This window comes from Rhamphochromis sp. 'chilingali', assembly GCF_963969265.1.
Source record: "Rhamphochromis sp. 'chilingali' genome assembly, chromosome: 4".
Taxonomy (NCBI): Eukaryota; Metazoa; Chordata; class Actinopteri; order Cichliformes; family Cichlidae; genus Rhamphochromis; species Rhamphochromis sp. 'chilingali'.
This window is the reverse complement of record NC_137948.1, coordinates 41,596,455-41,608,556: the sequence shown is the minus strand read 5'-3', so window position 1 is coordinate 41,608,556 and position 12,102 is coordinate 41,596,455. Positions and strand designations below refer to the sequence as shown.

At 38.8% G+C, this 12,102-nt stretch overlaps 1 protein-coding gene across 2 annotated transcripts; it reads right to left on the bottom strand.

The window, feature by feature from the left end:
* Positions 1-397: 397 nt before the first annotated feature.
* On the bottom strand, positions 398-10,774 carry ifngr1 (interferon gamma receptor 1). 2 transcript variants are annotated; one of them, XM_080879304.1, is made up of 7 exons: positions 10,465-10,774; positions 5,684-5,789; positions 5,267-5,451; positions 5,031-5,176; positions 3,969-4,155; positions 2,770-2,903; positions 398-2,654 (listed from the first exon to the last, which is right to left on the bottom strand). In XM_080879304.1, exons 1-7 carry the CDS (start codon positions 10,526-10,528, stop codon positions 2,286-2,288), a joined length of 1,191 nt encoding a protein of 396 aa, XP_080735430.1. In that variant the 5' UTR covers positions 10,529-10,774; the 3' UTR covers positions 398-2,285. The 2 variants fall into 2 exon arrangements, with proteins under 2 accessions (XP_080735430.1, XP_080735431.1); XM_080879305.1 differs by having other exon boundaries at positions 2,770-2,900.
* Positions 10,775-12,102: the final 1,328 nt, after the last annotated feature.

Below are 12,102 nucleotides of genomic sequence, written 5' to 3'. Positions count from 1 at the left end.
AAGAAATGATTGCTTGCTGTTCAAGACATTTTTGCTTCAGTTTGGAGTAGTAGTTCAATTTTTTTATTAGTCTATTAATTAGCAGGATTATGTGTTTTCTACCATCTTTGATTGTACCCTGCAATTTATGCCTGTAACTTAGTGAGCAAGTAAGAACCTTGTTGTTTTTATCCAAATATATGACTTGAGGTAAAATAAAACATGACAGCAACCAAAAGCCTAATACTGATGTATCTACACGTTGCCTTTAACACCAGTATTTCTTACTTTTGTTGGTTGGATCATAATCGAAGAAGTTATCTTGGCAAGTTTCAATGTGATATTATATAAACTTAAATAATGCTTCACAAAAACTAAAAAATACAAAAACACATTTTCTGGCCAGTTCAAATGTCCACTTCAGCAGCACTTCACTCAATTTATTAAAAAGCATGGCAACTGTTGACGACAGCATTTACACTAAAATATGAGCAAAATGAAAAAAGCACTGTATTTGGTCAGGATCGTGTCGTGGAAGAAATATGTATGATAATGCAAAATCATTACATTTCAGAAAATAGATATTACAAATATTCTTACTTTAAGTAATCCACAATGGAAGATTAATAGTTATATTAGAAAATTCTTTCCTTCTTTTCACCTGTAATGCATCCCCTTACATTTGATTTGTATTGGAACACTTCAAGTCACACCCAGCCATAAACAGTCGTCACTGCTGGCGATAAAATCATAAAAGTTCTGAATAAATGATCAAAACAAGACAGAAGCAATTTTCCGGGTTCCTGCCGATTTTAACGTGCCGTCTGATCCCCACAGGACAAAATGTGTTTACATTCCTTCTTGTTATGCAATAAAGGACCGCGTGCTGAGAGCAGGCCTAAATGTTTCAGTCAGAGGAAAAACTCATGTTTGATACGTTTTCATGTTATTAGTGATGCTGGAAGCAAACATTCTTGGTCAATGCACATAAAAAACTTAAAAAATCATTCCAGTGTCCGACCTTTAAAGAGAATGTGATCATATAAGCTGTACAAAAATACAACAATATTTTACACTTCCCACATCATAGAAAAAAAACAAAACATCAACCCTGAAGTAAACAACAAACCTGCGTGCTTCTGAGGCAAGCAGAACAAAGGCACTAACCCATGGCCTACAGAGCAGGTTTTGCCGGCTGCATAGGTGTGGCACCGTCAGCAACACTGAAAGGTAGCTGTGACACCTGCAGATCTGCTGTCAGGTGTGGAAAATTGCTGGTTTATCTCTGACTATTCATGCAAAACCCTTACAATGGCTCTAAGGCATTTTAAGAGTGTTTAAGGGTCAATACAACAAAAAGACAGAAAAACAATCATGTTTATTTACCCTGTTATAGATAGTTGGGTTTTATTTGAGCCACTGGCCTGGTGATAGACTTTCCCCCAGGGTGAGTCTCAGACAGGCTCCATTGTCTTAGATATAAAGTTAAGAGAACAGATGGACGGACGCCCCTGTCCCAAATGTCTCACACACACCGTCGGCTGGTATAGGCTCCAGCCACGCTATGACGCTGCTTTGATAAGCCCCAACACAAATTTAGAAAATGAATGGAAGCAATTGTTGTAGAGCACAATACAAAAAGATGCAAATACATTATATTTGTTTAGATTAGTTAATATGGTTGCCCCTGACAATCAGTAGATATTTGCACCTTTCACTGCAACTGCTTTCAATAGATCAAAGTAGTAGTTAATATTCCAACAACCTCCTTTGGATTAATCTACATCAGTCAGTCACCTCACTACACTGAAAAACGTCCAAACTGATCACTTCTCTGCAGCATGTAGCGAAAAAAGCACAATGCAGAGAAGCTCCACTCCACAGTGAAAGGAAACACTGTCACATAGCACTGCTGAGCCCGAAACAATAATAGGCAGGTGATTTTAATATTGTGGCGGATCACTTTATATATAGACATACATGTTAAGCAGAGATTAAAAGACGGTATATAAAAGTTGCCTATTATCCTTGTATCTGATGCAGGGGCAGAAACCAGCAGAGATCCAGCTAGCTGCCTCTGTAACCCGACAGAAAACAGCTGGAAGACAAAGATGTCCAGCTTGCTTCCCTGAGACAGCCAAGTCTGTCAGTGCAGTGTTAACCACTGGCCGAATATGTTCAAAAGGCAAAAATATAGTGAAGATTTCATATTGTTATAAACTCACATTCCAAAGGTGGGCTTAGACTGTAACCTTTGATGACCTGAGTTTAAACAAAAAAACAGCTTCAGTCCTCTGAGTCATGACTTACTTCCCAGTGTAACCTGTAACCATGTCTCCACCACCCATGTCCATCATCACATGTGGGCAGTCATAAGCAGACCTTTCTTCAATTGAAACACACTCCGTCTTTACCGAGTCATCTCCAGAGTCATCATCCGTCCCGCTTCTGTCAGAATCGCTGCTGTCCAAATGCGGTCTCTCTGCGTAGCAGGAGTTGCTAGGGTTGTAGTCAGAGCCAGCACTGCTGTTGTCTGCAGACTGACCGGTGTCCTTGAGAAGAACAGTTTCCTCGGGGTCGTCCTGACTGCTGCCTAAGCTTTTGACAGAGATTCGACTAATGTGTGGTCTGGTTGGGTTGGTTGGATGCTTGCTCTGATTCCCTGCACTGTCCTTCTGCAAGGTACAGGAACAGAAAAAGCATTTGGCACAAGGTTAAAAAAAACAAAAAACAGCTAAAGCAACATCATAATCTGCTTATTTTAGTTTAGTTTTTTATTTGACACCTTACCAGAGATGATGGTAGAGTATCTGAGGGGTTAAATGTCCATGCCTTTAGCTTACAGATGCAAGCTGTTACCACAATGAGAACAAATAAAAGCAAGGCTGACAGCACAGCTGCGAGTATCACCTCATTGGAACCTGCTAAAAAAACAAAACATACAAAAGGTTAATTCAGGCACAAAGTAAAGCTAAAACCAAACTAAACAAAAACGACATCAGTTGGTTCTAATTTACAAATCCAACCCATAAACTCATACAGGGCTGCATTTTTAAACATCTTCAGCCTGCAGTTACTATAGATCTACCACCCCAATGAGATGCTTGCTGTGCGATCACATGCAACAGATGCTCAGGACATGTACTCACAAATTAGAGACGTGTTCTGCCAGGACATTCTGCACCCCTAACTCTAGTACTCAGCGGATATTTTCAAGCTTCTATGTTGATTTTTGTGGTGTTTCTCTTCTGAATGCCCTCCCATCAAGTTAATCATGTAGAAACCATGGCCTTATGATGACTGAACGCAGAGCATGAGAACCTTCACAGACGCAGAGCATTCAAATATCTCGGACACTACTTGAAAGAATGTTTTATCTACAAATTTACTGTCCTTTGGAAATCTATTTAACATGTAGTCACGCTAGCAAATTCTGACCATTTTTCACACCAGTACAGCACCAAAAACAAAAAAACAAGCCCCAGATCTCAGCAGTTACATTAAAGTTTGACCAGTTAAAACGTGACCCAACCAGCCAACCTGTTCTCTTTATGCAAATCTGATGCCCTTAAATATATAATATAGTATAATATTCCCCAACATTTAGACGTATTCCTTCTAGGTCTGCTTCATGAAAACTTTGGTAAACAGTGAAATTCATTTGCAGTAAACACTGTTAGGCGTCACCATAATAATATAGTTTACATACATCAGTGTTTCAGTGTTTGTATCCCAACAATCTGAATATTGTATGAGATGCAAATCGCTAAGGGTACAAAAATAATTCATGAATAGCTGGACCTTTAGTCACATTGCAATAATAGAATGAATGAGTTCCCACCCAGAGTTTGCATGAGGCCTGTGCAAATACTGAACTACTTCCTGTTGACAGATGTGCCTGTGCCTTTAGTTTCTCAACTTTGTTGATCCTAAAACCACTCGTCTCTGTCCCACACCGCCAATAAAAAACAAAAAATAAAAACACTTACGTTGGGGAGGTGATACTGCAGAGGGCCAGATCGTGCATGTCTCTGTCTCCTTGAACTCCACCTGCTGAGCACCGACCCCGACAAACAACGTTCCACTCACATTGACGCACTTCTTCACACCCTCTTTGAATGACACATTATCACATTGGCAGATTTTTTCATCTGTGCATGACGTTGTAAATTCTCCCTGAAAGTCACAGAGGAATTTATTAATGTCTTGATTATTCAAGTTAATTAACAGAAATAATGCAGATCATGGTGGTTGTGACACGTAGCGCATTGGTGCGTTATTACCAACAGGTGGACTGCTCATGCTCATATCTGGCTCCAGGTATTAAATAAGTACTATATAATATACAACATCTTTATTCTTGATTTCCAGGAGGCAGTTAATATTGTCACTTCTAAATTTTTCAGATGTAGTTTACAACCAGCAAACTTTTGTCTGCAATAAAAAACACGAAAATATTTTTTGCGTCCCAAAAAGCTTCCTGAAAATGATCTTACAGACTCATAACTGCTTCCCAGAGCACAAGGATGTGAATTTGATCAAAATCTTCACTATCAAGACTCATTTTGGTCAGGAATAAGAAAAAGAAACATCTGTACAGACCCAGAGAAACATTTGAGCCTTATCATGGTCTTGATGCATTCTCAATCATCCAGGAAAGTAAATCTCCAAAAAGTTGATTCTGTTCATCTGGACGTAGCGTTTTGTGGGGGAAACGTTTCGTCACTCATCCAAGTGACTTCTTCACTTCACTTCACTCCCTGTACAGCTGCTATACTGACATACACTTCACTTGGAGAGCAGATAGCCTGCATTTATCGCACATTTATCAAATGATTGAACTAAAATTCTGTATTCTGTTATAGCCAATAAACACGTGCAGCATGCAGCTTTCATGTTTATTAATGTGTTGATTCATTTTCTTCCTCATAAAGAATATGCAAGGTTTAAAATGAAATCACTACATCTTATAAGTATCATCACGGTTTCATTTGTCAAAACACATAAAAACACACAACAATTTTCAGCAGTATATGCCAGCCACCCCTTACCTGTTCATTTTTAACTGTAAAGTCGATTTGGTATTCACGCGTGTCCTTCTGTGCCATCTCTTTGTAGAACTTGAGGGGATTCTGGAAACTTACTGTGGACATCTTCTCCTTCAGTTTTATTTCTACAGGAGGGAACTCTAAAGAACCTAAGAAGAAGAGAAGAGATATCCAAGCTTAATCTCCATCTCTCTCACTTAAACCAGGCTCTGCAAATGTTTACTAGCAGCATTGCTTACATTTTGTGTCGACTGTGACGAAACTGTTAAAGGAGAAAGTATTTGACTTCTCAGCTTCAGACTTGATGCCTCCCTGTACAGCTGCTACACTGACATACATGAACTTGAGATATCTCTCATCCCCAGATTTCCAGATACAGTTGCTCAGGTCATACTCGTGATCTGTGGTTTCAAATGTACAATTCCTAAATAAAAAACAAAAGAACAAAGACAGATTAATCCCATGAATAATACTTTAAATATAGTGGAGGAAAGTTCAAGTTTCTCAAAAATAAAAGTCTTTCCAGAGTCTAATGCTGACAAACGGGAGCGCACAAAGCAACAGAACAAGCACAGCAGTGCATTTAGGCACCTGTATCACACAAAGTAAAATCCAAATAAGTTTGAACATAATGTATTATAAAAGCTCATTCTTACCATGGATGAAGGGTTCCTCTAAAGATTTGTGGTTGGGTTCTGTAATCCCAGCGGACAGAGACCTTTACATTTTGGCAGCTCACTCTTACATTTGTTGGAGGTAAAACTGCAAATAAGAAAAAGAGGAAAGAGACATTTATTTCATATATCCTGTTCAGAGCATTTTCCACCAGAAGTCAGACTTTATTTTTCTTTGGGAACTTTTCAGAAATTCGAAGAAATGAAGGACAGAAATATTCAGCTTACCATCATTACTATAAATGGGGTGGACACAATAATAGAAACACCTGACTGCATCAGTGGCCCTCCCACTGATTACATGGTTGAATCATGTAATCGAGCCTCATTATAGGGTTGCCTGGTTACACCCTCAGAGCTGAGGGGACATAAGAAAAAAAAAAAATCTGCCACCTACAATGTTGTTTTGTTTTGTTTGGGAAATTCTTCTGGGAAATTTGCACACAGGAACTGAAGTTTCATCATATCCACACCTCTGCTTGCTGCGTGTTGTTAGCGGGGTGGATGTTGTTAGCGGGGTGGATGTTGTTAGCGGGGTGGATGTTGTTAGCGGGGTGGATGTAGTTGGGTTTTTTTGTTAGTTTTACACCAAAGAAAACATTTGTTAAAATTTCAACTTTCATACGTGCTGTCAGAGCTGGATAAACACATTTATCATTGGAGCCAATCAGTTCTGCACAGACACGAACAGTCTACGCAGTTACCGTGCCGCTGCTCCTGTGTCGGATTTCACAAGAGAGGGAGTGTTAACACATACTCTGTCTCAAGGTAAACTTACAGTGGCAGATGTAGCTGTTGTTTTTCTGGTTTCTCTCCAGCATTTCACGTTGTTACTCAGTATCTGTCTCACCTGTTTTGAGTCTTAAAGGGCGTGAACATCAACATTTAAGCAAAACAAGGATCCAAAGGTAATTGTCAAAAACGTTTGGTGTGGGCGGAAAAGCTACATTAAAGCCTTTACTGATCCATGCAAAATGAAAACCAAACTCGGAAAGCAAAGATAACTTTAAAGCAGAAATAGTGAAAGTTAATTACACCAGGAACATGATGCTGTCCATAACTACCAACCAAAACAATGACACTGTGTGGACCACAGAAAGTAGGCACTACAGAAACTTTTACATTTTTTTTTTTTGGGCTTTCTAATTATATTCAAGAAAAGATCATCTCTATGCGTTTTTATACAAATTTCACACAACAGTAATTTAGTTAGATAAACGGCACTACAGTCCAGAGGAAACACACACTGCAGAAAGTGTTTAGCGACTGGAGAACTACAGCCAGTATCAAACACTTCCACATCAGGTTCCAACCAAAATGTATAAACTGCTAAATCTTTAGAGCTTATTGTGTTCACTGCTGGTATTAACAACTTATCAGTCTTTGAACGTTTTGCAAAATCATATAATCTTTGTTGAAAGATATCGCGAGTGTGTGCTTCTCAGGACAACAGCTCAGGTTCAAGCTCCTTGACTCCATCTGCAGTAGATGAGCCATCCATCTTCAAATGCTCATTTTCAAAACAGCCACAGACAACAATCAAAGGTGTCAGGCGCCGTAAAAAAGAATAAATACACACACGGCTGCAGCGTTTGCTTCAAAGTTAAGTGTGCAGTTGACCTTCAGTTAACTTGACCTGTTCTGTAGATTTTCTAAATTTAACGGCATCTTTTGTCATGAATATGTTTACCTGAACGTACAACTCATCACACCATTCACAAAGTCATCACGGACTCTGCAGCAGCTGATCGCTTTGTCCTAGAGTCAGCTAACAACAGGGTCATCTGCATACTTTTAACATGATCCTGTTGCCATACCTGCTGTGGCACATAGCTATGTACAGGATAAATAATAGCAATAGCACACATCCCTGTGGGGAACCAGTTGATTGAAACGAGTTCTATTAATCTGGACTCAGATTCCTGTTAGTTAGAAAGTCAAGAATCCAGGCCTTGAGATTGTTATTCTAAATCTTTAAATGTTGTGAGAGACGTCTGAGGTGAAACTGTGTAGAAGGCTAAAGAACAATCCAAAAGTAATAGAGCTTTACTATTTCTCTCCAAGGATTGAACTGTTAGTTAGATCATAGTTAGAGTTCTTGTTGGGGGCTGTCTTATTTCCTATTAAAAGTAGTAGAACTCTGTCATGCTATTATGGGAAATTACTGTACATCTAGGAATATGAGTTGTTACAGCTAAAGTTAAATGAATGAATCATTCCAAAAGGGCAAGAATTAACCTGCCACTTCCGATCCCATTAGATGTTATTTAATAATCCTGCACAGAGTTCATGTGTCTGACGGATGGTGGAAACATGAGACGGTCCCGTGTTTAAGAAAGTTGGACGACTATAGAAATGATCAGTTTTAAAGATTGTCTGCTGTCTGTTGCTTGATTCATACTACTGCCCTAAAGTGCAGCTGTAAACCTTACATCTAAACCTTTTAAAAGCTAAAAAAAACAACACAAACAAACATATTCTGATACCATAGGGTCAGAGGGTTAGGGGGTATTTTTTGCGGTCATCATTGATGATGACTTGGCCCAACACAAGGTTAAATCAAAGAATTTGCCACATTGCTGTTTGTCATTTCAGGTGATATTTGAGACCTCTTTGAAAAAGAAAAACAATAAAGTGATGTTGATGTGAACACACTGAAAGTTAATGACTGCAGTTCACAGCCAAACAACCTCATCTCAAATGTGTAGGATGTGGTGGAGGTCAGATTGTTTGTGCAGGTCAACTTTCAGAGAAAACATTTTTCTTGATGGACCTGGGTTGGTCATATAATAGTTATAATGTTTGAAATTCCAATGAACGCCACCAAACCAACCACAAACAAACATACACGTATTTGATTTGATGAATTAAAGTTTGAGGACAAGGACATCAGAGGAGTGTCATCAACTGACTTGAACAGTTCTGTGGAATACGCACTGTAGCTGGTACCGTCCTTTATCAGACAGAGCAGGTTTATCAAGACCTCACCCTCTTTCACAGTACAGTTTGCAAACACTCACAGTGCCCATAGTTGACCTTTGTTTTATAAGGGAAGTTTAGTGTTGCAGTTGATCAAAATTAGCTGATATGTGGTTCAGCATTGAAGAATGTCAGTGCGCCACAACAGGACCGGTTAGCTGTGTTCCTATAAATAGAACGACAAAGCATCTGAGAGGGAAATGACAACTTAAGCAAAAGGTTTTCCACTAAATGAAACTGTTCTTAAAAGTTTCTGTGAAAAGATTCGAAGCAAGCAGGGACAGAGCTACCTGATTACTAATTAAACTGATTGTAAAATGGCCACAATTATATGAACATCACCTCAGCAGCAGCCTGGACCTTGATCACATTTATAACTTTATATTTTCATAGTATCACAAAGTCTAAAAACACATAACATTCCCAAACACACCCACACCCACCTTTTCCTTAAATCATTAACAAATCACTATCAACTTAGCTTCTGCTATCAAAATTAGCAGGTCTGGAGATGAGTTCCCAGAAACAGTGATTTGAAATAATAATAACGACATCTCACGGACACTGTACTGCCTATAGATAATGGCTGGAGCAGTCTTCCAGAGAAAGGGTGCGTGGCAACAACAACAACGACAAAAAAAGACGTCCAGTCTGAACAGCATTGCTTGCTCAAGCAAACTCATCAGAACAGCAGATGCTTGAAGGAAATGGAAATCTTTAAGAGCTTCAAATGTCAGCAAGACATCTACAGGTAGCTCTGTAACTGTTAGAGTAATAGTACACACAGAAAAAAGGGGCATGAATCCAACCTTCACTAGAAAAATTTGCTATTCAAAAAGAACTCTGAGGAAAACTACAGCGTTCCAGCAACCATACAGGAAAAGACCAGGTGTGGTGACAGAATGTGCTATGGACAGACGAGTCAAAGGTAGGGCTGTAAATGCTCTGTTTTAGGAACAGGACAGCTTGCAGTCATTCCCTTAACCATGAATACATCATGTCAGAAAGTGTTTGAGGATAATGAGAGATCACCTGTCAAATAGATGAGGTGCTCTCAAGAACAGCACAAAATTCCCATTTTAATTTCCCAACAACAACAAAAAAATACATTCAGGGTTATGGAATGGCCTGGTCAACACAAGTCCCACTGTTGGGGAAATTTGGAAAGGAGAACACACGTAAGAAAACCCTCAAACATCTTAGAAATCAAGGGGGAGAGGTCCAAAACTCCAACAGGTGACATTAAAGACCAGTGTAACATTTTGTTCAATTAAATTGAATTCATTTAATAAAAGATTTTCCTTTAGATTTTTGGTCAAATGTCTCACCTCAAAGAGGATAAAGTGTTTGATTATTCAAATGTATTAGAAAAGTGACAGCACACTGCATAAACACGTTACCTATGCTTTTAGCATGCCAATTTCATTAACCTTCACGTCGTTTGGGTGTTGTAATAACTTTTAAGTCATAGTCTTTACATATTTGTAGCAGTTTGATTGTTACTTTTATCACCATGTTTTTGTCACGTGCAACAATGTCCACATTTTACCAGTTTTTTCTCCTTTTGTGCTCAGCTCGTTAGACACATGCCAGGAACTTTAAATTACATGGTGACATAAATAAAACTTTATTAAGTGAACGTATGATTAATGATTGCCCTTAAAACAGCGCAAAACAGATCAACTTTGTATGTACTCTTCGGTGTATAAACTTGTCAATTTTATTGAACCCAAGGTTTGAAGAAACAGTGATTCTAAGATAAGTACTTAAAAGGGTCTACATACCAATCACAGCAGAAACCCCGCTGATCAGAAGGAACAGAACAGTCAACTCATCGCTCAGAGACATCGCTCCGACCTCGAGGCTGTGATAGCGACTATTTAAATTAAACTTCCTCTTCAGAGCCCAGGAGGCAAATAAAACGTCAACTTGCCCTCATCGAGAAACAGACTTGTCACAACAACACGTGTAATTTCTCATCTGCGAGCTTATAAAAAATATTTTATATTTCACCACAAATCTGCTGATATCAGCGGACTCACATCATTAACAGCTCCTACTCCGGCATGTGTCTAAGCGCGTACAACCGACCAAATTTACCTGGAAAACACCTAGGCGACGTCAACGGAAGACGCACTTGTATTTTCAAAACAAAAGCTTTAGACAGCGCACACATTTTCTCGATCACTTGACACGTTTTTCTCAAAACAGTTTTCATAACTCAGGTATTTTTCACAACATAGACTCACCCTTTTCACATCAGCTCTCCGATCAATGAATGAAAACATTTTAACACCAACAACGTTTTAAGACTTGGGCACCATTTTTTTTAAAATGCCTATTGTGGAGAAAAAAAAAGTTAAGAAAAAAGTTCAGACATAGAAGTGAAATGCAGCGGATTTATTTGAAACTTTAGAGAATTCCTGAAATCAAAACAGCAAATGTGCATGTGCAAAAACAGGCAAAAAGTCCACAGAAGTATATGCAGCTCGTTGATGCAAAATATGAATCAGACAATTACATGTCAGCAACACAAAGCGGACTGAGAAAGACACACACACACACACACACACACACACACACACACACACACACACACACACACACATATATATATATATATATATATATATATATATATATATATATATATATATATATATATATATATATATATATATATATATACAATAAAAGACAATAAAAGCAATAAAAGCAACTTGACTTGACATGCACTCATCGACCACTTTAGTAGGTAAATTAAATCCCTTTTTGCCCTCAGAGCTGCTCACAGTTTGTCTTTTTTTTCTTTTTTTTTGCCTGTCCCGTTTGGCTCTTTTGCATCAGAATTGTTGTCTAAAGGCAAAGAAAGATGCCCAACGGATTTACTTTACCAAATTGACCATCCCAGCCTTGCCATAATGGTCCATTTGATTCACCTTTTATTGTTTATTTTATTTTCACTTACTGAATACGGGACAGACTTGACTGGAGGAAAGAAGGGGAGAAAGAAAGAGGGAAAGAGAAACAGCTGAGAAGAGGGACGGGGGAGAAGGGCAAAAAACAAAAACCAACAGAATGGGCAGAAAAAAAAATGCATATATCGATCACCTGGATCACCTGCTGAGAAAGAAAAAAGAGAACAAGCAGAAGAGAACAAGAGTAATAGAATAAACAACATCACAATGATATATGGGAATATGACAGTAAATACTAAATATTAAACATTATTGTGCAGCACATAAGATCAACAGAACACAGTGTGCTTTGAGGTAGGAGCCAAAAAGGGTGTAGTTTGTGGGTGTGATCACCCGTGTGTACACCTGTGAGCATGGACACGCTTGTTTTTAAAAGGTTCCTTCATGTAATGATCTGCTAGAGGGTGTGTGTGTGTGTGTGGGGGGGGGGGGGGCACAGCCCCG